General features: G+C 38.9%; 1 protein-coding gene across 1 annotated transcript in view; it reads right to left on the bottom strand.

The window, feature by feature from the left end:
- Positions 1-5854: 5854 nt before the first annotated feature.
- The window catches only part of LOC109035976 (uncharacterized), a 68958-nt gene continuing 47052 nt past the window's right edge, over positions 5855-27760 (bottom strand). Inside the window, exons 5-8 of the mRNA XM_019049846.2 lie at positions 26225-26496; positions 20606-20803; positions 11623-11845; positions 5855-10076 (exon numbers count right to left, since the gene is read on the bottom strand). Coding sequence (XP_018905391.2) covers positions 7806-10076; positions 11623-11845; positions 20606-20803; positions 26225-26496 — 2964 coding nt within the window. The 3' untranslated portion in view covers positions 5855-7805. The remainder of the gene's footprint in view (positions 10077-11622; positions 11846-20605; positions 20804-26224; positions 26497-27760) is intronic.

Here is a 27760-nt window from a genome sequence, read left to right as displayed (position 1 = left end):
GCCAGGTGATGAAGTACAACATAACCTACTTTAGTTTCATTAGTTTCGTCAAAATGTTTTAAGAGCCAATAACCCCCTACGGATGTGCAGGATTCTTTCACACCATGTGAAATCATTTAAGGGGTTTCTATAATATTCAAACTACTCATTAAAAAAGACTATCTAGGGAAAAAATAAAAGAGAAAAAGTGAAATCACGCAGAAATGCTCCAAAAGATTTCTCTGGATAGTAGGCTTCAGAGAGCCTTATCATCATATATAGATCAATAAAGGACAAAGTGTGAGAGTAGTCTTTTAGTTCCATAAGATTTGAGGAACCTTGTGTTGTCAAAAATTGAATCAGGAGTTTTCAGTAGACCAGTAACCAGTAGACTAATACCAAGGCACATTTTAGAATTGCAGTGCTTTATACTGCTCCGCACTGCTCAAATTGGTGAAGGGTGGCAATTTTACATCTGATTTTTTTGAGGTCGAATAGAAACTGAATCGATATTTAGAGCCGAAATGAAATTGAAAAGTAAAATCGCCTCCGTATTCTGGGTATATTTGTTAAGTAATGTGTTAATAATAATTTTAAAAAAGAAAAGAAAAGAGAGAGAAAATAAATAGGCCAGAAAGTGAAAACTGGAGGATATACCGAGAGAAATTGACTTAAAAGAAATCGATATTTTTCGCACCTGATTTCTTAAATCAAATTTTACAATTGATTCCGCTTTTTGCATGAAATTGATTTACTCTGAAAAATCGCCAGTCTTAAAAAAGAATCTCTTCTACTCCAACTCAAACACATACTTCTATTCTTATCCCTTAGTCAACCTCCCACTCTTTCAAAGTGGAACAGAGAGAAAACATTTGATTGATGCTGGATAGGAGAAGAAATCTTCTTGACGAACATTTTTTTTTTCTTTTACTACTTTAAATAGCCCACAAGGGCTAATAATCCTACGCTTTGGTCCCGTCCCCCCTCTGTCCCTAACAACCAGTCCCAGGCAACCATTGTTTGAGACCATCAAACTCGGGTCGCCTGGCCGGAAATTGAATCTGGAACCTCCTGACCATAGAGCTAGTGCTACAACCACTACACCATAGGAGGCCAACATAACATAGACTAAAAGAAGGGCAGAGAAGAAAATACGTTTAAAACATGTGATGTCGTGGGTGCAAAGATTGATTGCACAAATAAAAAAACATATAAGCTTTTTTAGAGTACTTTTGTTTCTTATTCGTACCATGCAGACAACACATGGGTCTCAAAACGAACAGTAGGTACCAACTGAAAGAACCGTAATAACAATATCGAGAATACTGATCAAGAGAGAATTCACAAAAAATAATAATTGTGCCTAATTACACGCTTTGCGATATAAAATTTGAGGCAGTAATCATCGAGAAAATTAAACAAATCCTTAAGAAAACTACGGAAACGACCTTTGGAAAACAATACACACACTGGAGTTACTCAATGCATTTTTCAGTCTAATAACAGTTTTGAAACGTAAAAATAAGAATGAGAGAATTCTTCAAGTCCGTGCAAAATTGTACATCAAATAACTACATATGATACAATTCCATAATATACAGTATTACACAATTATTTACAGAGGATTAAAAAACAAGTATATAAATTATTGGAAAGAATTACATTTGAATTGATGACAAACTCCAGGTATTTTACATCATTAAATAAAAAGAGAGGAAGATAAGGACCGTTCAAGGAACAGAGGAATTCTTACAGACTTCATCTCTCATCTTCTTCCATTATCAAGAAACATTACTTTTGACAAAAAATGTTACTGCCATTTCATGAGCTCTGATGTCCTAATCATTTATTAGGAAAATTCCTTACCCCAAAGAACCAAAAAATCAGATTTTCATTTTACCATTAGCTCTAGGCCTTAGCTGCACACAGAAGCCTCTTGCTGTTATACGCTTCAAGTGTGGTGAAACACTTTGTAGTATTCATTCACTCAAGACACCATGAGGGAGTCTGAGCTGTTGTCATACAATGTTGTTTCTTATTAAGGGGGAAAGGGATAGGAAAAAAAAATTCCTTCCTTGATTGAAGCTGAAGATTCAGGACATAAAGAGTGATCCAAAAGCTGTGATATCGTTTTGACAGATCAATCGGCAAAAAAAGTATTTGGGTGGTGCAGGCCTTTTGAACCACCTTGCGCATTTGCTGCGATGAGAGGAGACTACGGAGATTTAGTAATATTTTGCACCCAGAATGATGAATATCAAAACAACATTAGTCAAAGATGATGAGTGTATCCCTACATATTTGTGGCTACTTCAAAGTTATCGAAAAAAATCTTTATGATCAATGTTAATAGACACATGTGCCAAAGGAGTGTATGCATGTCACAAAGATTCTATTTTTTGGTGTGAAAATTCAAAGAAGCATGTTTTTGTACTTGGTAGATACAACTGCATATAAATACAAAATATTTCGCAACTTGGGTAATCGCAGACATAAATGAACGTTGACAGCAGACATGCTCTCTGCAGCAGATGTATCTAATTACATCATCCTCTCCATGCATTTCAAGCAGTAATGATAATCCTTCATTAACGACTGGATATGGGGGCCATATAAGAAACAAAGCGCTCACTTAGGATGGATAATTAACCAAAGGGTAAGTAGATCAGAGATCAATAAGGATCAAAAGGGAAAGTAAGGTGCCGGGAATGGGAATTCTAGAGAAAATTTCTGGCCATATACTGCGGTGTTGTAGTGACATACATAGAGGCCTTTTTAGTTTGCCTTATAGGTAGTCATAGAATACTGTCAGATTCTGAGAAACAGATCCTCTGGAAAACATGTTGGACGGAGGTATAGGGGGGAAATGAGGACATTCCCAGTTTCCTCACTGAGTTCCTAGAGTCACTATTAGAACTCACAAACTGGCTGCGGTAGACGCACAAATCGTATAGACAGTAAGTTGGAGATGTAGCCAACATGCGTTACGTTTCAGAGAACTGAAACTCACAATACAGAGGGAAAACCTCATCCAAGCAAAATTTTTCCTATAGGAGATACGCTGTTTGGTGCACCACGAGTTATTGAGATTTTTAGTTTTCTGGATTGTAACACATGTTGGCTACATCTCCAACTTCTTGATTATTAGAACTGTAATTTACACAAGCAAATACATTGTATTAAGTCAAGAAGAGACTCAAAACATATTAAATAATCTGATTTCATTCATATAATGCCTAAGGATTTCTCAAAATTCCATGGAAATAAGATAAACAGGAGATAGATATTCTGAGTTTCCTTGGATTGATCACCAGTGTATGAAAATTTTGAAGGAAAATTAAGGCGAGTTTGAGGGTGTGACAGTAGGGTGGCCCAATTATACACAGTAAAATTTATTTTGCGAAGTTTTTTGGTCTTACCCCCTAGAACTGTTCCATTTGATCAAAAAACACTCTCTGCCAAGTTTCAGCCAAATCGGATAATATTAACCCGTGCCGACAGAGCCATCTTTTTTATATGGGATTTTACATTGAAAAACACATTTTCCCAGAAAAATCCATTTTTCGAAAAATGTGTAATTTCTAGAAAAAATCTGAGGTCATATTCGGCTTCAGCAGGAAAAATTGAGTGGGAAAACATGTATTAGACACTTCAAAAAAATTTTTTACCCCTCGTTAAAGCGGCGAAACAACTAAAATATCTAGAAAACGCTAAAAAAGGGTAAAATGACTGTGAAAAATCCCAAATAATTACGTACGTCTGCATCCGAAAACGAAGCTCAACATATGATAGGTGTTTCCTATGTACTTTTTTACGCTGAGTCGGAAAATGCTATTCATTTTCCTCCATCCTATCAGGATTTTCCGGAAAATCGATTTTCTTGTATGAAAAGAGGGTTTTCCGGGGAAAACTCAGTTTTCAGGAAATGAACCTCAACATGTGACGGATGTTTTTCTATGTGTTTTTCAACGCCGAGTCCGATAATGATGACAAAGTTTCTGAGTTACATCAGGATTTTCCGGAAAATCGATTTTCTCGTATGAAAAGAGGGTTTTCCAGGGTAAACTCAATTTTCAGGTAATAAACCTCAACATGTGGCGGATGTTTTTTACGTGTTTTTCAACGCTGAGTCCGAAAATTATGTCAAAGTTGCTCCATTACATCGAAATTTTCCGGAAAATCGATTTTCTCGTAGAAACAGGGTTTTCCGGGGTACCGAGTTTTCCCTGGAAAGTTACCTGTTTTAACGGGAAAAATTTAGTTCCTCAGAAACTCGTAGTGTAATAGAGGGAAACGGTTATGATTTTCGTATTCACCGTTAAACAACACATAAAAAACATCCGCCACATGTTGAGGTTTATTACCTGAAAATTGAGTTTACCCTGGAAAACCCTCTTTTCATACGAGAAAATCGATTTTCCGGAAAATCCTGATAGGATGGAGGAAAATGAATAGCATTTTCCGACTCAGCGTAAAAAAGTACATAGGAAACACCTATCATATGTTGAGCTTCGTTTTCGGATGCAGACGTACGTAATTATTTGGGATTTTTCACAGTCATTTTACCCTTTTTTAGCGTTTTCTAGATATTTTAGTTGTTTCGCCGCTTTAACGAGGGGTAAAAAATTTTTTTGAAGTGTCTAATACATGTTTTCCCACTCAATTTTTCCTGCTGAAGCCGAATATGACCTCAGATTTTTTCTAGAAATTACACATTTTTCGAAAAATGGATTTTTCTGGAAAAATGTGTTTTTCAATGTAAAATCCCATATAAAAAAGATGGCTCTGTCGGCACGGGTTAATATTATCCGATTTGGCTGAAACTTGGCAGAGAGTGTTTTTTGATCAAATGGAACAGTTCTAGGGGGTAAGACCAAAAAAATTCTGACATTGCCAAATTTGGGCCACCCTAGTGTGACAGTCAGCATTTGAAATGAAATAGTGATGGACCAACCATAGATTGGATGAAATTTAAAAGGGAACAGAAGTTGGAGAGGAGGGAATAGGTATGAAGCAACTGCATTTTTGAAAGCAACGCAGAGAAGCACATATAGAGAACTTGTTGGCAGATATTGAGTGATCCCGCATGAAACATCTCTGCTTAGGCATTTTGGGAAGAGGAACCAAATAAATACTGTATTTGCTGACAAGTTTTGACAATGCTCATGTGCTGTTTTTCAAAATACAGTGTCTTCATAGCCGAGAATAGAAATACCTACAACAGTTCATGTGCTGATCTCCAATAACCTTGCGTACTCTGGTTCGTTTCGGCACAGTGACATCTACTTGAGGCATAGAATACAGGAAGGGCATTTTTCAGAAAATCTTGTTTCAAGATATACGCAATTGAAAGTTCCAATTTTGTTTCTGTCAACATGTTTGGCCAGACTTGGCTGAATTGATCATTCCATCAAAATATGAGTCCCATGAAAGATGATGAAAGTTGTAACCCTTGTTTGATAGACATTTTGCAATTGAAGTGAATAACTAAGCTGCCAAATGCAGTGCCCTTCTTCCATAAAACAAGTTGAGTATTTCAGAACAATTACGTCCCCCGACTAACTTGACATTCTTTAGAAACATTGGGTCCTCCAACATACTGAAATGTAATTTCTAAGAATAAACATATTTGCTCCTTTCGACTCATTTTCCACCTCTTTATTCCTGTACTTTGTGCATGTGCCTATAAAACATTGGATACATTTTTGAATGCAAAGATAGAAGCAAAAAACGCATTTTAAAATGATGTTAAAGTAGCGTGTCGACAAATGAAGGGGTACATGCAAAATGGGCCACTTCAGGCTCGGGGCGGATACCTTTGAGATTTGCCCTATTCATTCACCAAACAATGCCCCATTTTCCCCAAAGTTTCTAGCCCCCCCCCCCCCCCCCAAACACTTTGGGAAGACGCAGCGGGGGGTCAAAGTTAAAAATCAGCGACATTTCTGCGAATTTGTTGAAAGAAATGTTTTAGTCGCGAGTTACAGAGCGGAAAGGAGCGAAGGTCAGAAGAATCGGCTGTTTGAAACTGCGCGCGCGGCGCCGGACCGTAGAACACATGGCAACAATGCGAGTTCGGCCGAGAAGGGCGATTCCTAGAACTGAGCGGGAGGGGACGTTCTACTTCCGATCAACGCCGCGCGCGCAGTTTAAAATAGCCGATTCTCCCGATCTTCGCTCCTTTTCGCTCTTATAACTCGCGACCAAAACATTTCCCCAGCATACGGTAAAGAGCTAGAGGGGCTACCGAGAGTCAGGGACAACATATAAGTTTTTCATCAAAATTAAAAAAATGACTTTTTTTTAAATCAGCTCGGACGTGAAAAAAAGGGGGTCTTTTCTTAGCGTTTCGGCGCTTCAGAGGCGATGACTCAAGCAGAGGTTGACAAAACCCTATGATGCTATACAGTTTCTGAAAGCTCTTGTCATGCTGGAAATGCTCATATACACCGCATATTTCAAACTTCTTGGTTTTCGACTGACAAATTCGCAAAAATGTTACTAGTTTTTTACTTGGACCCCCACGCCATATCTCTCCATAAACTTTTGGGGGGCTTGAAACTTTAGGGAAAATGGGGCATCGTTTGGTGAATGATTAGGGAAAGTCTCAAAGGTATCCTCCCCGAGCCTGAAATGGAGAAATCTAGCAATTTCACAGTTACGTTAATTGAGGGGCTTGGAAAACAAGGCGCATAAGTGCAATTATTGAAATTCAAGACTAGAGATTAGAGCCCAGCTGCCTTAGCTGCGTGCCATAGCTCGTTATTCTTGTATTTCAATGGGTGAGATACACGAAAACGACTGGACCTCACTAAAAGCACAGTAGATAAAACAGGAAGGAAAGACAAAGGGGAAACAGAAATCCGGACCATTTCGAGTTTTTCCGTGTTGAAAAAGAAAGAATGGAAATAAAATTGAAAGTGTGTACTCAGAAGCATGTCTTTGATCAAAATTGAGTTGTGCATGTTTTTTGGTAGCTGAAGGCAAGGTCTATCAGAATACCAAGCGATTTTGTCTGGAAGTCATTTGACAACAGCGATTGGGATTAGTGCATTTTTCGTTTAGAGATGATGCGGGATAAGTGCGACCTACCCTCTCTTCAAACCCAACTGCTGGCCTTAACTTGGCTCAACTGAGCTGAAAACTTCAGAAGATGTTCATGAAGATGTGAGACAAACACCTGTAAATTTTGAGGGCATTTGGAGCAGGTCTATAGGTCCGAGTAAAATCCAGAGCTTTGAACTCGTTTTTTTAAATTAATAAAAACTCCACTAATGCGCCTTGTCTTCCAAGCTCTCCAATAACACTTTTCACAATGCACAATTACAGTGGGTGGAAATATCTGACACATGGCTATTAAAATTAGTGAACGCAGTGTGTAGAAAATTAGCATTTGTTTGAAGAATAATGAGCATATCTCATGTAAAAAGTCAACTTAGTGTTAACCATTCTACACTTAAAACGTTGAACTGTTTTTCCCCAGACCCTCTACAACATGCAATGTAAAATACTGCGGGTGTTCAGGTCTTTGAGAATGCTTCAAGATCAACCTTGATAATATTTGAAGGATCAGGAGATGATCGATTTTGGGTAACATCCTTCCCACATAATATGATGAGACTAAAACGGAGGAAAGGTAAGAGAAAACTTTCTCGACAAATAGGCTATAAAAATGGGCTAAAAATGTCAATAGATATAAAAATAATTAAGTAAACAAGGAACCTAAAAATTGATTATCAGAAAGTACAAAGTTATATATAATAAATTTCAGACAGTTCAATTCAGTGTTGGATAAGAAAAGATTTGACTATTTGAAATTGTGAATTTCATCTTAATTTACTACCCCACTTTTTTCGCTTCTTCGGGTGCTTCTTATAAACAGATTGTTTTTCAGGCGATGAATTGGTATTGGAACTACGTAGTCTCCTAGCCAACAAACATGATTTGGATTTCAGGCTTAACCTATTTAAGGATATTTCGGAAGAGTCTTCAGAGTCTACACTTTGCACTTGGGATGGATTGAAATACCGTTTTTTCTTTTCCATATCAAGTATAGACTTCTCACTTAAACTTTCACAATTATTAACATTAAAGATCAAGGGTTCTTTGTCATTGAAACTACTTTCAACAACCACACTATGTTCTTCTTTTGTACTTTTGTCCATGTAGCAGAACTCCTGCCTTAAAGTTTTGCGCTTTTGATTTCTGAGAGGCCATCCTGTCATGTTGGGTCTTTTGCGTTTCCTCTTCCGAGAAACAGTGCGGCCATCTTCCATGAACCCAAGTGTTTCACAAGTCGAAGATGCTCCACAGTCTGAGCTGTTGCATGAGCCGTCAAAATTGCCAAAATTCCGGAGGAGATCCACAGTCTTATGGCTCTGTTCTAAACTAACACGATCCATACTGCAACAATACGCAGAACTGGTGACTAACTGTGATACATCGGAAATAGGGCCGGGCCTCAAGGAGAAGTCTATAGGAATTTCATCTTCTTGTGTAAGTATTGATGGATCCACATCCATACAAATTGGCAAACGGACAATAGAGGAAATGTCTTCAAGACTCCTTGACTTATGTCTTTTCAAGGGTTTCGATAAAGATTTAAGTGATGATTGACAGTTAATGCTACCATTATTATTACTATTGCTCACTGGAGGCTCATAATATTTTGCCAGGAGGGTAATTACTTCATGGTACCTATCATTCACATTGTTTGAAATGCACAGTTTTTCTACTTCTTCTTTAAAATTTCTTAGGGTTTCTTCTAAATTTTCATTATCGTGAACTAGATCCAAACTTTCAATCAGACTTGATCTAGTGTTCTCATCATCCGTCAAAAAGTGTGGCACATCCCCTTCTTCTTTAGGTTTTTCAGGTGAATCTCTGGGCCTCCTTCGATTGGTGACAGTAGATAGAATAGCCAATGTGGAGGCATGACATCGGGGTGACTTTCTTGGCCTGCCATCATCATGAATCAAAACCGATTTTTTACCTCTGCACTTCAAACCATTTCTGCTCGGTAGGACTTTCTGTATTGGAGATGAATTGGCAAACTTGACCTTGGAAACTTTATTTTTTGGTTTTTCAAATGGTAACACCTTAGAATCATAGCTATAAATATCAGGAGGATACGAATCTTCTTCAAGATTGTGCTGCCGAATGAAAGGCTTAAGCCAAAGCTCTGAGTCCCTATCCACTTCGAAGGAGAAAGTGATTTTTCTGAAATCATCATCTTGAATTGTGGGTATTCTATCACAGTCTTTCTTTTCGTCTTTAATATTCTTGCAGTTTTGGTTGAAATGCTGTTTTGAGTCAAAACCATCATTGTCATACTCTTTTTTTATTTCATCTTTGCATCCATCAGCATGGCTACTGTTAATTCTTAACCTTGAGTCAGATATTTCAAACTTGTAATAGTCTAGGTTGTCATGAATGAATGCTTCAGCGTGGGTTCGACGCTTTGAGTACTTTTTTCTCCTGTTAAAAGATTTACTGATTTCCCGTTTGACATTATCCTTGCAATCCCCATTTTCATGTGGAGAGTCATTTTCATCTTCAGAACTTGTTTCGCTCAAGGGACGTTTCGGCTCTCCGAACATAAAGTTTTCAGCTTCATTGCTCAACAGGTTCAATTCCGTTCTCCTAACTTTGTGGAGCCTCACCACTATTGGCTCCTTATCATCAACTGAGCTTTTATTATCTTTGGTTCTGTCATGGCTTTCCGTATCCGAATCATTGGTCACAGAACCTGCAGAGCGTAACTTCGAATGTAGAACTTCAACTTTATAATATGATTTGTTGTCCTCAAGTAGTTTCTCTTCACCTGACAAACGCTTCACCTTGGTCTCATTTCTCTTGGAGATTTGCTTAGCTTTTGGTTCATTACAGTTATTGATACTTTGATTTTCTGCAGTACTTAAGAGGCCCCAGTTACTACGCTGGGATCGTGAGCGGCAGGAGAGATCTTTAGTTGAGCCTGGGTATGATGCAGAGACGCTCCGCATGCTCCTGAGAGATAGAGCTCCCTGCGTACTTCCCACGAGAGCGCTGTCACTCTTGGCACCTTCATTGCAGTGCTCCATTCCATTGCACTGCACCTATAACAATACAACTCTAGTTAGAGATAAGTACTTGTAGCAATTTCTATACATCACAAAAGCGATAGTTATGATTCTAATTCCAGTGGTGCCCTACACAGCTAGTACGATATACATACATATGTATGATTGCCCATTGAGAATGGCAAGCCAATAATCAAGTACAAATTTTGGTTGGTTTAAAGACAATTTCGGTATATTTTTTGGCAACTGTACATTACTCAAACCCTGCAGTTTACTCTTCCACCTACTTCAATTTGAAGATCGTGGCAAATTAATTAGTTATTCACTTCACTTATTTTTTATTTTTCAACAGTGTACAGGCGAACCCATTATCTAAAACCAAATTAAAAAAATCAATACAGGCTTTGGGAATGGATCAGTTGCGCAGATCACAGAATCGTATTTTGATGATTGATTCTTGCAGATTAGCTGAAAATAATAAGATCCAACAGCAACTTCCTGCGTTTAATACTGACCAAGCTATGGTGCTATGAAAAGTCTGGTTTTTGACGTGATCCACAGGGGTAATGACAGCCTTGGTTTCTTCCTATTTTGTTCGATCAGTGATGCAAAGGGCTCAACGCGAAATTTCAACAACATTAACATAAAGAGACTGTAATGAGCTGACTGAACGCGTAACCTCTTTGTGGCGAGTGCATTACCTCCTGATGAGAAGATCCTTGAATTGCAAATCTGTTTGTTCCTTGAGTCTGTTTATGTTTAATGTTGTTGAAGTTTTGCATTGCACCCTTTGCATCACTGATCAAACAACTTTACAACTTTTGATCAGCATCTCGAGGAGAATCGAATGACACAAATAAATTAACGTTCCTTCATGGTGCAACTTCCCATAAGAGGTGTGCGGGGTCCGTATATGAAATATTCTTTCCATTACAAAATTAAACCTCTCATAGCGTATCGACTTCTCAGTAAGCAGGTGTTGAGTAGCACCTGGGATTTTGGTCGTTATTGGAATTAGTTTCAGTAATATTTATTTTGAACCTTTAATTTGCTATTCAAAATTATGTGCACCTAATGAGTCGCACGGATTATGTGACATAATTAGAGGTCACATAATTAAATAAAATATCAATATGAAAGTCAGGTAAAATACTTTGTGTCCCTTTCTACTGTATTCTCTCTCTAATATGAAGACCACCGCTTTTCAATGGTGTGGACAGTTTCGGTGAGCACCCTCTCTAATAAAAAGACCATCTAATAAGTCTAGCAAAAGTGTGCTTGGAGATTGCATCGCCTCTCAGCCATTTTAACCATCATTCTACAGGATCGCCAGTGAATGTGATCTACCTTTGGGTATGAGTTTCACCATTTTCTGGTGAAATTTGTGTGAATTTTCAGCATATTTGGTATTCAAAAGAACTCCTCAAAGATAAGTTGTGCCTCTTTCCTGCTAACATGGACACACTTTAAATACTCTTAAGATAGGTCTCGACTTATGAACACTGAGAATGAGGTTGCATTCACTAATTGTCTCTAGAAAATTATTTATCCTTGTTCGTTGTTTATGCTGATTTGTTCACACCTGTAGGGGCTCCTTGCAATTGTCATTGCTGCTAAGAAGTCGAGAAGTTGACCTGGTAGCATGATACCCATTGAGCAAGACAGGAGGTGGAGGTGACGGTCGACTCTGCTTGTTCCCCATTGACGATGGCAGTGGAGGGAGAGAGCAAGGGGACGGCAGATCTTTGACACCACTGCGTAGAGCTCGGCGGCATGAGGAGGCGGTTGTGATTGATAAACTTGGACTGGAAAAGTTGAAAATAATAAAGATTAGGAATGGAGTAGAATTAACCTGAAGACTATGATTTTGAAGGCTATGACTGAAATGATTCTTGTCCAGCTAAATTGTATAGATAACAGATATTAGGTACAACTTTGAATAATATGAAGGAACTGTATCATTGAGGTCTATTCCATTAGTTCCAAGACAAAGCGGAAAGGTAATGAAATGATTTTTGCACCTCGATATTGTGCAAAAACTGAATGTACTATGAGTTAACTTTGAAAACTTCCAGTCCAAACAAGGACAAAAATTCAATCATTTTAATACTAGAAAGGAAGAGGACGAAACTTAAAAATTTGACAGTGACAAGTCTAGGACTTGTCCAATTCCCTATGAGGAAGGCCCTAGGAGGCTTTGAGACCATAAGATTCATTATTCCTAGGGTCAATTACCAACGAAAATACCTATTCCCGGTCTCTTTGTATTTTGAGACCTCTCATATCATCTCAATGGTCGGGAGACAGGGCATCAAGAGGCATGCCCTGTCTCCCGACTTAAAGGGTCATAAATTTCAAACAAAGATAGGCCGCTTTAGAACTTTTCGGATATAGGTATCAATTTTGATCAAATTCGTACTTTTTTAGGTTGAAAGTTTTGAAGATTGTACTCAAGATTGAGGCTTGGTCGATGCAGATCTTCAACATGGACAACTTGTAATCGTCCTGAATTCTCATACATTTCCTCCAATTCTTCTTGAAGTTTTTCTTACAATTGAAATTAATAAAATTCGGTATGAGACCACAATCCTTACAACATAGAAGGAAGACAATCCTACAACCTGCATCTACCCAAACCTATGTTCAACCGGTTTTACAGTACTTTAACAGCTTGAATCCTCATATACGGTTCATTATAGAAATGGAAAATAATCGCCGAATTGATTTCTTAGACATGACCCTCATTTGAGTGGATTGCACGGTAGGAGTGATTGAAATTCCTGACTTGAGCGCTATACAATCCGAACAGAGAAAAAAGGTGGCCAAGTTGCACGTAATTTACGGGAGGAATCGTCCGCAGCCGTAATTCCATCGGAAACATGGCGCTCAAGTCCTTCAAGGAATGTATGGTAAAAAACGCGCGTTCGCCCTACCTATTTAATTAACAAGCAAAACATACTCGCTTCCAATCCTAGGTAGGGCGAACGCGCGTTTTTTACCATACATTCTTATCAGTCGTACTATTATGATCTTCGTTTTATTAAATAAACTTTTCACACCTAATTTCTGTTCCAGGACTAGAAATAAACGGAAATAGACACCTTCCTTGCCTTGTTAGGTGAATTTTTTTTTAAAAAAATGCACCCTTCCACCTTTCAAATGTAGCGGCCCTCTGGGATTTGGGGCACCCCCTTCAACCAGCGGGCTTTTTCGACTTGATACATGAAATCTAGAATCAAAATTACATAGGAATTGATACACCTCACTCGCCTTTTTCGTAAAAATCTAAAAAATGCACCCCTACTGCCTCTCAAATTTAGCCGCCCCCTGGGATTTAGAGCACCCCCTTTGACCGGGGAGCTATTTTCACATCAATAATAAAATCCACGACCAATAATACGTAGGAAATGATACCTCACTTGCCCAATCACGTAAAAGTTCAAAAATGACCTCACTTGCCTTTCAAATTTAGTCGCCATCTTGGATTTGGGGCACCCCTTTTGACCCGGGGGCTTTTTTGACTTCATATATAAAATCTGCGACGAAAATTACATAGGAAAGGATACCGCACATGACACTATAGGAACATTTTCAAATACCGAAATCCCATGCGGCCTTCATACGGCCATTTCGATTTTAGGCATATTGGGGGGTGCTCCGGGGTCGGACCATGGTAAACTTTTAGTATGTTGTTCAGGAAGATCTACTGATGACGTTTCCACAGGAAAAGTGTGGTATGCAATTTGTTCCGGGTCAAACCGTATTCCTCTCTGACCAACGGGCTAGAGATAACATTTTTATAATTATGGCAACAAGGGATAGGGGTGGAATGAGAGGGGGTTGTTCTCATACTTTTATTGAACAAGTAGATACTCCCAATTTCATAATTATATGTTAAAAATAAGATCCTGGAGAAATTTTAGATTTTAACAAGTGGGTACGCGTTGAGTCGCAAGGATCTGCCGCTCTCGCGCGGAAAAAAATCCCGGGATTTTTGCGCGTAGTTTGGCAACAAATCATCGTACAAATTTTGTTGATATGCCGTTTTAAGGCTTAAACAATTTTTTACAACTTTTGTAAAAGACATTTTTTCCGATTTCCATCGATTTGGGACCTGAAATCAGCTTTAAGGATTTTTAGAAAAAACAAATTTTCTATTTTTCGTAAATTTGACAACTATGGTAATTTTTTCTTCAAAAGTAGTTGTCGTTAACGTGTACCTGACTCAATTTCTGACAATTTAAAAAAAACGACCTCAATACGATAATTTGCTGCCCAGTTATGTGCGTTTGAAAATTGGCGAATTTTCAGGAGTTCCCTGATTTTTCAAGGCTTTCCGCTCGTCGGAAAGTTGGGGAATTTCGAGACACTACACTCCTACTGGGGTACATTAACGCCTTTTAGTTGGAATTTGCTTCCGATTTTTTTCCACCTAAGAAGCTAGATTGTCTGGACTAATTCGGATTGTAAAGCGCTCAAGTCGGGAATGGTATGCAATGGTATGCAAATGGTACCAAAAGTCATCGTCATGTGGCAGGTACTTGAATTTTCTGTCAGTTCTGCTATACAGTTGCAAGAAGAACCTTGCAGTAAACTTAGTTAAGTGCATTCTTAGCCTCACTCATGTGTAGTTTCGGGAACGAGGAGAACGGGAAATAGGGTATTGGCTGAAAATTGCTAGCCTGCAGCTTTAATTTGTTCGGTGTTCAGTAGCTTTAAACTCAATGAACAACAGTCCATCTCCAAAACTACCTCGTCCTGGCACCGATCTGTCAAAGTGTGTTGCCCTTCCATACGTGCCACTCTTGTCCGAAAATCTTGGTTTGTTTTTGAAAAATTTTGGCTTTTAAGTACGTGGGGTGGATTTTTAAGTAAGTTTACCTACTTGATATTTATAAAACTATTGATGTTAGAAAGAAAACCAGACCAACTTTAGAATGAGCATATTCTCAGCATTCTGACAAGCTACTGTTTTTTAAATTTAATGCACAGATTTTCCACACCCACTTCATGTCCAAACCAGCCCACGCACCATGCCACTCTGTAGGGTTTATGAGGAAACGTAAGTGTAAGTCCGTGAAGAAGTAAAAGCAATTTATTATTTTGGTATTTAAGTTATGAAACTGATTGAAGACTTTTCACCTTACTTCTCGACGTAATCACCTGCCCGATCCTTGCATTTATGAAAACGGTAGCGACTTCTTCACCCCGGTCTCTTAAAAGTCAGTCCCATTAGCCTGCAGCCAGTAGTTGACACACTCAGAAACTTCTTTGTCTGGGTGATTTTAATCTTTTCCAGAGTTAAAACATTATCTGGTAGTATTCTTTTGGTGTTTTTGTGAAAATTCTGTACCAAAAGAATAAATTGCTTTTACTTCTACACGAACTTACACTCGCAGTTTTTCTTAAACTCTACAGCGTGGTAAAAGTGGGCACGTTTGGACATGAGGTGGGAATGGAAAATCTGTCATGACTTCGTACAACGTGCATCAAATTTTAAAAACTATTGCTTGTTAGAAAGCTGAGGATATGCTTGTTCTGAAGCTCATCTGGCTTTTTTTCGAACATCAATAGTTTTAGAAATATTAAATGGGTTAACTTACTTAAAAATCCATTCTCGCAGTTCATAAGAAATACAATACCCTCCAGTGTCTCATGTCTCGTTTGAAAGCCCCGATTCTGACCTCCCAGGTCTAGAATGTAGGATATAAGGTTGATTGCTCCAACTGCGTAGTGGGTTACATGGGACAAACCACGCAACAGCTAGGTAAACACATGAATGGCCATAATACAACTCCTAAGAAAAAACTGCTCAGCACGATCAACAGAGCAACATAGGAAATGTGTTTGATTTTGATAAAGTTAAAATCTTGACGCGCAAGGTTAATGATTTTGCCTGGTTGTTATCAGAAATGATGCATATCATAAAAAAGAAAGACTCCGTGTGCAATTATTACATGGTTGTGGATAAGCAAAGTGCCACCAATCATCAATTTTTTCTACCATCATGAATCACCCTGTTCTGTATTGGGTCTGCATTTTAGAAGTATCCTAAGCTTGTATGGCTGTTGTTTTTCATGGTCAGTCTCTGCTGCCATTGTTGGCCGCAATGACTTGTTGTTTTTATTATAGTTTAGGGGATAAGCATTAGCATTTAAGTCAGCTAAAAAAGGGGTCAGTATCACCCGTTTTCTGAGTAAAGCTTTTACCTCTATATTATTTGTTCTCTCATCATTTCAGACAGCTTTTAACGTCCCAGACTCCTCAGTTTTCCTTCAAAACATTGTGTGGCTTGTGTTTCACCTGTTTATATTTCTAGGACTTGAAGATTTAAAGAGCGTTACTGAGAAAAAATATTTGAAGCTTTTTTGCCCCTTCAATATGTCCTTTTCCGGCGTCTTACTGAAATTAAGAGGTATCTTTAAAAATTAGAACACTTCTCCAGTTTTCATAAATTTTGAGAATTTGTGCTGAAAAAATCTCATATTACCTCATTTTTCATTCCGTCTCTGTGTGCTGCCCTTGTTGTTGCGGAGTTTAAGAACATCTTGATTTCCTTTCAGTATGGGTGTACTCTTAGGGTGCGTCAAAAAAATTGAGGGTCGAAAATGTTCCGCTGCCCAAGCGGCAATCAATGCCACTTGGTAAAAAAACAATTTTGCCAAAATTAGGGCTGATTTCAACAAATTGAACTGGTGCCAAAGGTCAATTTTGGGATGAAATTCTGATTTTTAGGTGTAGACATCGATTTCGTAAAAAACGGTCAATTTCACGCTGATGACTCATGAAACGGTGACATGTTAGAAATATCAGCACGGCATTCAGATGGAGCTCTGTCAAAGTTTGAGAAGAATCTGAATCATCGATCAGAACCACGATATTTTTGCCAAATTTTTAAGTAGCAAAAATGTCCTTAGCTTTAAGGTATGTTTGGGTTGTAAATATGTAATAAATTTAATGAATAATCATCTGTATAATGTTGTGGTAACTTCTCATGCATTACTCATTATTTCTTTCTTCAATAGGAATGCCTTTAGTCATGGAGGGGTCAAGGCAATTGGCTTGTTCATCTAATTACCTGTGCTCCTGACACAGCTTTTCTTCACATAAATAATTTAACTTTTTGGCTTTTGGTTCCTTCCTTAATTTTTGTGCTGGTAAGAATATTAACAGGGACGGGAGCTGATACTGGTTGAACCGTTTATGCTCCCCTATGCTTGAGTGGATCTTATTGAGTATCATCGACTGATCTGTTGATTTTCTTGTTCATGTTTGAATTTGTATGAAATAAGGAGGCTCGGTGTCATTCACTATTCGCTTCAATGTGACACATGGATGATGGAAGTGCTTAGAAGTGAAGAGAAGAATGCAAGAGTTCAGTGAGATAGTAAATCTAAAAGCTCAATTAATGTGGCATTGAACAATTGAAGAAATTAACAAAATAAGGATACCGAAAGGGAATTTGAAGCGTACTGATGTCTTCTGAGGTCTGAGGTTCAGTTCTTTAAGCTCACTGGGGGCTCACGCAAAATCGGAAAAAGTACACCCATCCTGACAGAAAATTGAGATGTCAGCGTTTTTAAACTCAGCAATGGTGGGCAGCACACCGAGCCAGCATCAATTATGTCACAGACTCATATGGTAAAATTTTTTGGTAAGATATTTCCTACAAAAATTAGAAATATTCCAAAAATTTTCGAAAACCGAATAAGTGTTCTATTTTTTTAAAATACCTCTAGAATAAATTAGGACACTTTAAAAAGACATTAAAACAGCAAAAAAACTTCAAATAATGTTTTTCTGAGAAATATTTTTTCATCTTCCAGTCTTAGAGACACCGACAGGTGAAACGAAAGTCGGCGCACAATACTTTGAAGAAAAACCAGGCAGTCAGGGACCTTAAAAGGTGTCTGAAATGATCAGGAAACACATAATATCAAGGGCAAACCGATGAGTTTTCAGAAAATGACTGATAAAAACCCAAGAAAGCTGACCGTTCAAAAAATGTACCGGCTATGTATTGGTAGATGTATCAGTGTAAATGTATCGGTAAAAGCATCGGCTTTGCTAACAAGTTCCGTTGGAGAAAGCGAACTCCTTCGCGACAAGTTCTCGGATCTTGAACAAAGACGCTCTACCTGCCGTCCGAGTTCTGCATCAGTAATCATAACCCAAACTAGTAGCGGCTTCATTGAGAATGTTAACAAATATAAACTTCTATTTGGCTTTGAACTATTTTTGCTGGTTAGAGGCAGGCTATAAAATGGAATACCTGTCTGACTACTTTTCTTGAATAAAAAATCATCAACAAATTTAGCAAAGCATTTGTATCACCAAGCTATTAAGGAGAAACTTTTTTTTATTAAAGTAATGGACAGTCAGTAGTAGGTGATAAAATTGCTTGTTAATCTTACCTGCAAAAAGAAGGCATAGGAAAGACAAGTTAGTAGTCCTCACAACCCTGAAAGTTCTCTAAAATCTGGAAATTTAAAAGAAAAGCTTTCATTATACAAGACATTGCTGAAAAACTTGGTATACTACACTGTAATAATAGCCAATAGCTACTCATAGCAAAAATATCTTATTACACTCAATCTTTTTATTAGTATGTATGTAGTAGACAAATCCCGTAATTTGGACACATCGCAATCTGTCTAGACAAATCGCGATTTGTCTAGCGCCGTTTAGACAAATCCCAAATTTGAAAAATAGATCAGGATTTGTCCAGACAAATCGCGAAGTGGCCGGACACTTCACGATCTGTCTTCCGACTCTATGGACAAATCGTTAAAAGTAATATCAGAAGAAATACGAAAATATAATAAAATAAAATACGATCGAAAGAAAAATGAAAGAAGGAGTTAAACACTTATCTCTTAACTAAAAAATGTGTTGATCCAATGTGTTTCTTATTTTACACTTTTGAAACTGCTTAAAATTTATTTTAAAAATAGTAATTGTTGTATTAAAAATTATTTTAAAAATTTAAAAAAATTAGAAAAACTAGGGTCTCACGTTATTTGTTGGTGCAAGTCATCACACCATGGCACATAGAGTTGCACAACACGTTTGCTTTCTTGCACTTGCATCGGTTTGTCTCGCACTTAGTTTTGAACTGACAATAAAAGAATCCTTGGCCTCCGGTCAGAGATGTTTGAAGGCTGACACTGCCGATGCGTATTAATTCATCGTATTTAAAACTCGGGAAAAAATTACTAGACGCACTCTTAACACACTTTGCTAACTTATCGTTGAATTTCTCGCGTAAGTTTTTCAATTCACTTTATTCGTTTGACATCTTCGCAGTCACTGAGCTGAGCAGCGATCACCAAAACAATGCACCTGCACCTGTTTGAACTTGAACTTTGTACCTCTCGCCGTTTCGTGGTCCCTGCATTGCTGCCACAATACTACTTGTTTACGCACTTCTCGTCTCGGGTCACCCATTCACCGGTTTTACCGATTTGTCCAAAGAGTCGGAAGACAGATCGCGAAGTGGCCGGCCACTTCGCGATGTATCTGGACAAATCCCGATATATTTTTCAAAATCGGGATTTGTCTAGACAGATCGCGATGTGTCCAAATTACGGGAATTGTCTACAACATGTATGGTGGCAGGACCTAGTTTGAGTTGGCAATGAAAATAGTTTGAAAAAAAGACAGCTGGAACTTGTGTCAGCAATAAGACGCGCATATTGCAACATGCCGTTAATAATCTCACTTTCTCTTTCATCTAAAAATGTCTAATTGACGCTAAAAAATTTAATTTTGATGTTGTTCACACCTGCTACAGTAATTAATTATTTTTTTGGCCTCCTTCGAAATCTAAAATATCAACTTACCAACTACCGCACATGGTTTATGGACTTAAATGTTTCAATTTTGATGCCATTCACATAAGACATACACACCAGTATCTCACAAAACGACGCTACAGCCATAAATATGATGAAAAGGAAGTCATTGCGTTACACCAACACAAGAACCGGATTGGTCATTATTTTGGTATTGCTAACACCAAAGTTCTGGTTAACAAAACTAATGATTAAGGCAGAACTTTATCAGAAATGATTCATGTTATGGTGAGCAACGGCAGAATAACTTCCACACTGATGTAAGAAAGCTAGGGGTAGCCTAAAACCAGGTTTTTAAATGATACGAGACCATTCTATCATCTCTTCTGGCCTGTTTCTGCATCAAAATTGTGTGACTCATCAGTGTTTCTTGCTGTGATCTAAAGATGACTGAAATCAAATTTTAGCCATTTTTCTAATTTGGAGATTCCAGAATTTTCTGTAAAAATCTTGTTGGTCTGTCAGCCTTGTTCCTCCAGATTGTAATTGGATCTGGAAATAATTTCGGACTATTTCAATGTCATTTTTTTAACAATACATATAGATATGTATTTATTGCACCTTTACACAGGATGTTTCTCAACGCAGGGATGGCTCTTCGGGGAAAATTCCCAAAAATGAGGATGTTTTGCATCTGCAATGGACAGATTTTTAATCAAAATCTACCTAAAAGGAATGTAAGAACGATCACAAGTATTCAACAAAACTTACCACATGTCGCTCAGAAAACCTTCTACACTTTGCATGTTAATCAGTTCATCCAATGTGACAAAATCAGCTTTATTACTCGCCCGTTTGATATGAGATGAAGAGGCAATGTGGTCCTTCAAATTACAGTAACGCTGAGAACATATTTCACAATATCCAGCAACGGCAGGTTCATCTTCAACAATTTTCTGCTTTGTCATTCTGCGACAAAAAAAAGCAATTTAATTAGGAAAGTAAATCGGGAAGAAGTGGGGAGAACAAGTTTAGTGCTTTTGGATATTTAAAAGGCTTATGATAGTATTCCTCTTGTGAACCTTAAGGAAATCCTAGAAGAAACTGGTTTCAGTAAAGGACTTATTGGGGCAGTCAAGCAGTTTTAACGGGGGGCTTTTGCCAAAATCAAGTGTCAAGGTAGGCTTTCAGACAGTTTTGTGTCACCAAGGGGCTTATACAGGGGTGTAGTCTGTCACTGACTCTATTTAAGATATATCTAGAGCGCGTTCTGAAGGAATGGAAAAGGAAGTGTGCCAGAATGGGCGTTCCTCTGAATGACCAAGAAACACTGTTCACGCTATGCTTTGCTGACGACCAGGTAGTCATAAGTCAAGATCACGATGACGCAGAGTATGTGACCCGAAAGTTGGTTGAGGAGTACCGCAAGTGGGGCCTCGAGGTTAGTGTCTGTAAGGCGAAAAAGATGTCAGTCGGGGGTGCGCAGCAAAGCATAGTCCTGGAGGATGGTCAACATACAGAAAGTTGCGAGCAATATAAGTAAGTACCAGAAGGTGAAGCTAACTTCAGATGGGAGGTTGGATAAGGCCGTTCGGGACCGTGATCTTCAAGGAAGGAAAGTCATTGCCATGCTTAATGGGATTCTTTGGTACCAAAGGATTTCGAAGGACAACAAAAAGAGGATTTATAACTCAGTTGTCAAGCCTATAATCACCTACGACAGTGAAGTGTGGCAGTTGAAGAAGCAGACCCAAGAAATGCTCAAGGCGATAAAGATGGATTTCTGGCGAAGATCGGCTGGAATCTCGAAGAGAGAACGTGTCCGAGAGATAATGGGCATTGAGGGGACAATTGTGCACGATATCATGATCAAGCAATTGGTATGGTATGGGCATGTGCAGAGAATGGCTGATACCAGGTTGCCGAGGAAGGTGTTGGAGTGGGTCCCCCTAGGTGGGCAACAAAGGGGACGTTCAGCCAAACGGTGGGTAGAGGGAATCTGTGAAGAGATGGAGAAATGCCAGCTTCCGGAGGATCTCTACCATGACAGATTCCTGTGGCAGGTAGGCGTCGCAGAGCGCCTTAGCGCGCCGTAATAGCGGCTAATACATACACACAAATCGGGAAGAACGTAAAAGCATGACCGAAAATTTCTTGAGATTCTCCGCTAACCACTTTAAAACAATCAGTTCCTGTCAAGCTTCAAAAATCGATGATCACTCGTAGTGTACGCGACTGCCAGCGCTACCTATCTTTGGAGATTGCAACAACACAGTCCGACTCGGTGGAGGCATGACTGTGCTCTGCAGCACCTGCCACAGTCTTTGATAAGACCTACCGTTGGCTATCAGACGGCCGTTGAGCCTTGCGGAAACATAGAGGATACACAATGTGTCAACAGTACGAAGTTAAAGAGCACGGTCCAATTTCAGGGTGCACGACGGCAGGGTTCCTGCCAGTTGCCTTGGTCCCTCGAGGGTGCCTCGCCGGTCAGTCCGGCCCTTACTTACTTACTTACTTACTTACTAAATCAGCAAAACATGGGGCTCTCACTTAATATTGCTAGTGATCGCAGAAAATCAACCAGCAGCTCTGAGTTGCCTACAAATTCATACACAACAAGAAGTTACACACAAGACTGCAGAAAGAATTATTGTGGGTGGGCACAGTAAAAATAACAGCATGCAGAATTGACCAGTCTGTTTATGCTTGATAATAACCATTCATTGAAATACAGGGTTTATACAGGGTGTCTCACGAAAAACGAGCCACCTTGAATATCTGCCGAACGCGTCGGAATTTCGAAAAACGGTAAAAGACGTGTTCGTTTATATCGAGGGGGACGCCTTTTGGCGTATTCGACATTTTCCCAAACCGCGGGAGGGGCGCGGGGCGGGGGGTGCCCCACCCGTAAGTCGAACTTTTCAAATGGCACCCCTACTTTTTTATTTCAGAAATCAATTCTACGCAAAAAAACAAGCCACCCTGTCCAAACCGAATGTAAATCGGACAATTTTTCAGTGATTGACAGAGTTTGAAACATTTTTTTCATGCTCTTTTCAAAAATTTCCCACGCCCAATGGAATCACTGTATCAAACCAAACTCTCCGCCAAAAAAATTCTTAAGCATGGCACTAACGATAAAAAAATAGAAAAAATCTGCTGCACTCGAAATCTGGAGCACGCGGAGTCCTTCTTTGCGGCATTAAAATTCGTTATACCGAACATTTCCAAGGGGCGCTCATCGGGAGGGAGCAGTAAGTTTTAGACAAGAATTATTAATCTTTTTTCTGAAGCATAAGAAACCGTGTCCATGAAGAAGCAGTTAAGTAGAAAAACAACGCACCGCGGAAAAATAGCGTCCTCAGAAGTATCAAGGTCCGGCTCAAGTCATTGACCCCCCCCCCCCCCCCCCAAAAAAAAACTAATCCATTTGTTTTTCTACTTAACTGCTTCTTCATGGACACGGTTTCTTATGCTTCAGAAAAAAGATTAATAATTCTTGTCTAAAACTTACTGCTCCCTCCCGATTAGCGCCCCTCGGAAATGTTCGGTATAACGAATTTTAATGCCGCAAAGAAGGACTCCGCGTGCTCCAGATTTCGAGTGCAGCAGATTTTTTTTATTTTTTTATCGTTAGTGCCATGCTTAAGAATTTTTTTGGCGGAGAGTTTGGTTTGATACAGCGATTCCATTGGGCGTGGGAAATTTTTGAAAAGAGCATGAAAAAAATGTTTCAAACTCTGTCAATCACTGAAAAATTGTCCGATTTACATTCGGTTTGGACAGGGTGGCTTGTTTTTTTGCGTAGAATTGATTTCTGAAATAAAAAAGTAGGGGTGCCATTTGAAAAGTTCGACTTACGGGTGGGGCACCCCCCGCCCCGCGCCCCTCCCGCGGTTTGGGAAAATGTCGAATACGCCAAAAGGCGTCCCCCTCGATATAAACGAACACGTCTTTTACCGTTTTTCGAAATTCCGACGCGTTCGGCAGATATTCAAGGTGGCTCGTTTTTCGTGAGACACCCTGTATGATGTCTCTCAGGGTTTTTTCTTGCTTTCAAAGCATGAAAAACAAAGATGTCTTCTATGCTGGAAACTTCAATCAATACGCTCGTCTTGCTGATCCATTCACTGCCCCCAAAGATGACTGGAGGAATTATAATGACTCCACTTTAATGATCCCGAGTTAAAATGAAAAGTTGATGGACTTAGTTTCAGATATTTTGTCGAAGGGCATAATTTCCAGTAGGGAATTTTATAACGGGCTGAAGGTAAAAGTTGAATCATACAGGGAACTGTTCGGAGGTATCATTGTCTTCAAAAGACTGAGACAAGACTCTTCTTTGTCGCCGAGATAATTAAAGTATACTGGGTACAAGTTAACAGGATGGAAAAGAAAAAGTGCAGGGATCGGCGCGACATTCCACTACTCAATAAACGTTTAATTCTTAGATGGGCAGACACTTCACATTCAGTACTTTGTAAATGACCAGGTCAGGCTAAAGAGGATACAGATTACATAATGCAGAAGTTGGTAGAAGAGTATAGAGAATGGATACGGATGTAAGCGTGTCCAAGTAAGAGAGGCTGGATGTGGGAGCAGCACAGCAGTAGCAAAGCGTTGCGCTTAAGGATAGTTCGGCATCAAAGGGTGTGATAAGAATAAGTATCTCATTGTCAGTGTTTGGCTGGAATAGGAAGGAAAGATGAATCCCACCATTGAAGAGATGACTATCAAGAAGAGGAGAGCCACTGCGATGCCAAACAAGGTTTTCTGGAATCGGAGCATTTCTAAGATGAACAAGCACTGACTTTATTAAGTCATCGTGAAAAGTATCCTGCTCCATAATTGTGAAGTGGGGCTTTTGACCAAAACGCAAGATGAGTTGAGGGCAACTGAGATTAATATTTGGCAGACGTCTGCTAGCAAGGTTGATTAAAAGGAGGTTGATACATTCAGCCATATTGATGAAGTACTGGTGGGACCTTGATCTGGCGCGCAGTTCAAACTGCTTGTTTCAATATGCTACTTGTGGTGTTACAGAGCATCCGTCCACAATCTTTTCCTAGGAAACGGCTAAGAATTGAGCTTCGGGACGGAGATTTCCAGGTGTAAACTGACCCCATAGAATTCAATGAGAGTATGTTCAGCCTCCCGAAACCCCATTTAGGGGGAGGACTCTAAGCTGAGTACCGATACCCCCCATTACTCGCATTTTTCAAATAGGTAGGGTATGTTTTAACTTCGGATTGAAAGTTTACGGCCAAAGTTTATGTGCTTTTGTTCTGTGCACTTCTTCCCTTAATCCCCATTTTTTGGAGTTATGGAGCGTTTTGGGGCCTTTATGAAATAAGTATGAAAATAAAAAAAATGGCCATAACGTGGCAATAGTGGACTCAAATTGGAATTTTTTCGGCATACATCAATAACTTATTTATGCGCAGCGATAAATTGATTGACACCGATTTTGCCAAGTAAATACAGTATTTCTTCAATAAATTTAGTTTCTCTTATTCAGTTGTCACTGTGTACACTGAGAACTTCGTTGGCTAAAAACTGTGTTGCCCAGAAGATTAGCACAAAAACGATCAGTTAAACTGTATGTCTGATTAATTGGCACTTAGTTGCCCGCAGTTGGCACTTGGTCCCCCGTGTAGTTGGCACTTTGTAGCCCGAAACTTTGACATAAATTCACGTCGTTATTGCGGCTTATCCGCGCTATTCGTAGTTATATAGTTGTCAATTTCACCCTGTGCCCATAACCTGTTAAAGGATGAGTGACTTCCTTGAATAATAGTGATTTTATATATAGAAGAGAAAGTTTAAATTACGACATGGTGCGGCTTCGCGATTGGTCAAGGTTAAAAAATTACACCTTTAAAACAGTTTACGAGAAATTTTCGACGATACCAACCGCGTTTTCCCTAAGTATCAAACCAATGCAGTACCCAGTGTTAAAATTCTCTTTAGCTTGGAAAAATCTGCCTGCCCCAGAAAAAAAAGCTTTCGTAAGCCTAAATGTTTGTCTGACGCATCGAAATTCTACTGAGGTGCCAACAGGATCAGTTGAAAAGGACGTTTTGAGAAAAAATGAAATGGCACACTTCAATTTTAATTTTTTTCCTTTCCAAAAATGTAAAAAAAAAAAAAAAAAAAAAAAAAAACCAACATTAAAATCCATTCCGCAGAGGAGCACTTACTGTAAGACATAATAATTCATTCTAAATTCTTATTTAATTCTGAATTGATGGTTGTTGTTCGAATTAATCCAAATGATCCTAAATTTAGTAAAATTGATGCTAAGATTATCGATCCCTGAACTGGCGATTCTCCATGAACTTTGGGTAAAGCTACGCACTAATGTTGAAGGATTGTGAGATTGCTGACCTGGTCCTAGATGCCCTCTGGACATTTTGACTGCTATTGGCACTCCTTAATTTCCTTGATTCACAATTTTTTTCAAATGGAGGCAGACTAGGGTCACAGTCAAAATTTATTGAAGGCCATTCATCAAACTCTTTGAATTGTGGACGAACGAACTTGTCAGCAGGCTCTACTTTTAGAAACAGCCCTTTAAGAGCGCGAACTCCGTTTGATTTCTTGTTGTGTTTTAAACAGCCTTTCAGCAATTCAATTTTACGATCCAGCCACCTGAAAAACTGATCAAAGACAGACATAAAGAAAACAGACTTCGAAAAAGAGAGAGGGAGTTTGAAAAAAAAGAATAACTCCCAAAATCGAAGAAACTCAGGGTGAAAGACGATTACTGGCTTCATTTAGAGAAGGATTGGTCTAACATTCTTACGTTATTCCTGTATTCGATATTCGCTCCATTCAGAATGAGGAATGTAATGCATCAAAAATTGGACTTGACTTGAACTTGTCCTTGAAAATTACAAAGTAAACACCGATTTTTCCTCCTTTACTCAACGGCCGAAAAACTGATTCAGGACTTTCATGTAACCTTGGTCAAGTTTTTTTACTACCAAAGTGAAAGGGCACTTAAAACGTTCTTTATATGTTCAGAAAAGGTAGCATTCTGACTTTTAAAGCCTCTGAGTGGAACGTTAGGACGTTACCAGGGGTGCAAAAACTTCCAAGAGTTCCCCCAAAATAAATTTAGGTTCCCTCATTTCAAGTTTTCGCAAAGTTTTATTCGACACATAAAGTAACATAGTCAAGAATTTAGGTTCCTCAAGACAGCATGCTTGAATGTTTTTTACCCCCAAAAAAACGCGCATGAATGTTTTCTTCCCCCAATAACAGCACGCTTGACGGTTACACTCCCTCAAAATGCGAAATGAACTTAAAATGGGAGTAAGGCTTTCGTCCAATTTCCAGTTAATTTTGTTTTATCGTATCAAGCTGATTAACTTGTTTTTTCCCCACGAAGTAGCACGCTTGACACTTCAGTTCCCCTAAAACCCTAAAATACCGCGCTTTGCAGTTTGGTTCCCTTGAAATAATTCGCTCAACAGTTCTCTTACCTTGAAAGAAAATTTTTCTTAGTATTTTAACTTACAAAAAAAAAAAATTAAATATTTTTTTGGAAAGAAAGAATACACGTTGACAGAATTAGTAGAAGAAAAATGCATTTGATGAAGAAGAGGGCGATCACCCAGTACTCGGACAGAGCTCAAATAATACACATTTTTTTATGTAAGCTGCAAAATTCATTTTCGAGGGAAAAGACGGAGGGTAATTAGTTGAATCATAGACTAACGTTAATATAAAAGCTAGAGGGTGGTTTCAGAGGAGAAAGGTTGCAGGTCTAAGTGTGCGTTTTATGAAAGCTGCAAAATTCATTTTCGACGGAAAAGAGGGAGGGTAATTAGTTGAATAATGAATCATAGACTAACGTTAATATAAAAGCTAGAGGGTGGTCTCAGAGGAGAAAGGTCGCAAGTCTGAGTGAGCGTTGAG

This window comes from Bemisia tabaci, chromosome 2 (genome assembly GCF_918797505.1).
Source record: "Bemisia tabaci chromosome 2, PGI_BMITA_v3".
Classification (NCBI taxonomy): domain Eukaryota; kingdom Metazoa; phylum Arthropoda; class Insecta; order Hemiptera; family Aleyrodidae; genus Bemisia; species Bemisia tabaci.
Note: the sequence above shows the minus strand (reverse complement) of the source record. Positions and strands in the feature narration are given on the sequence as shown.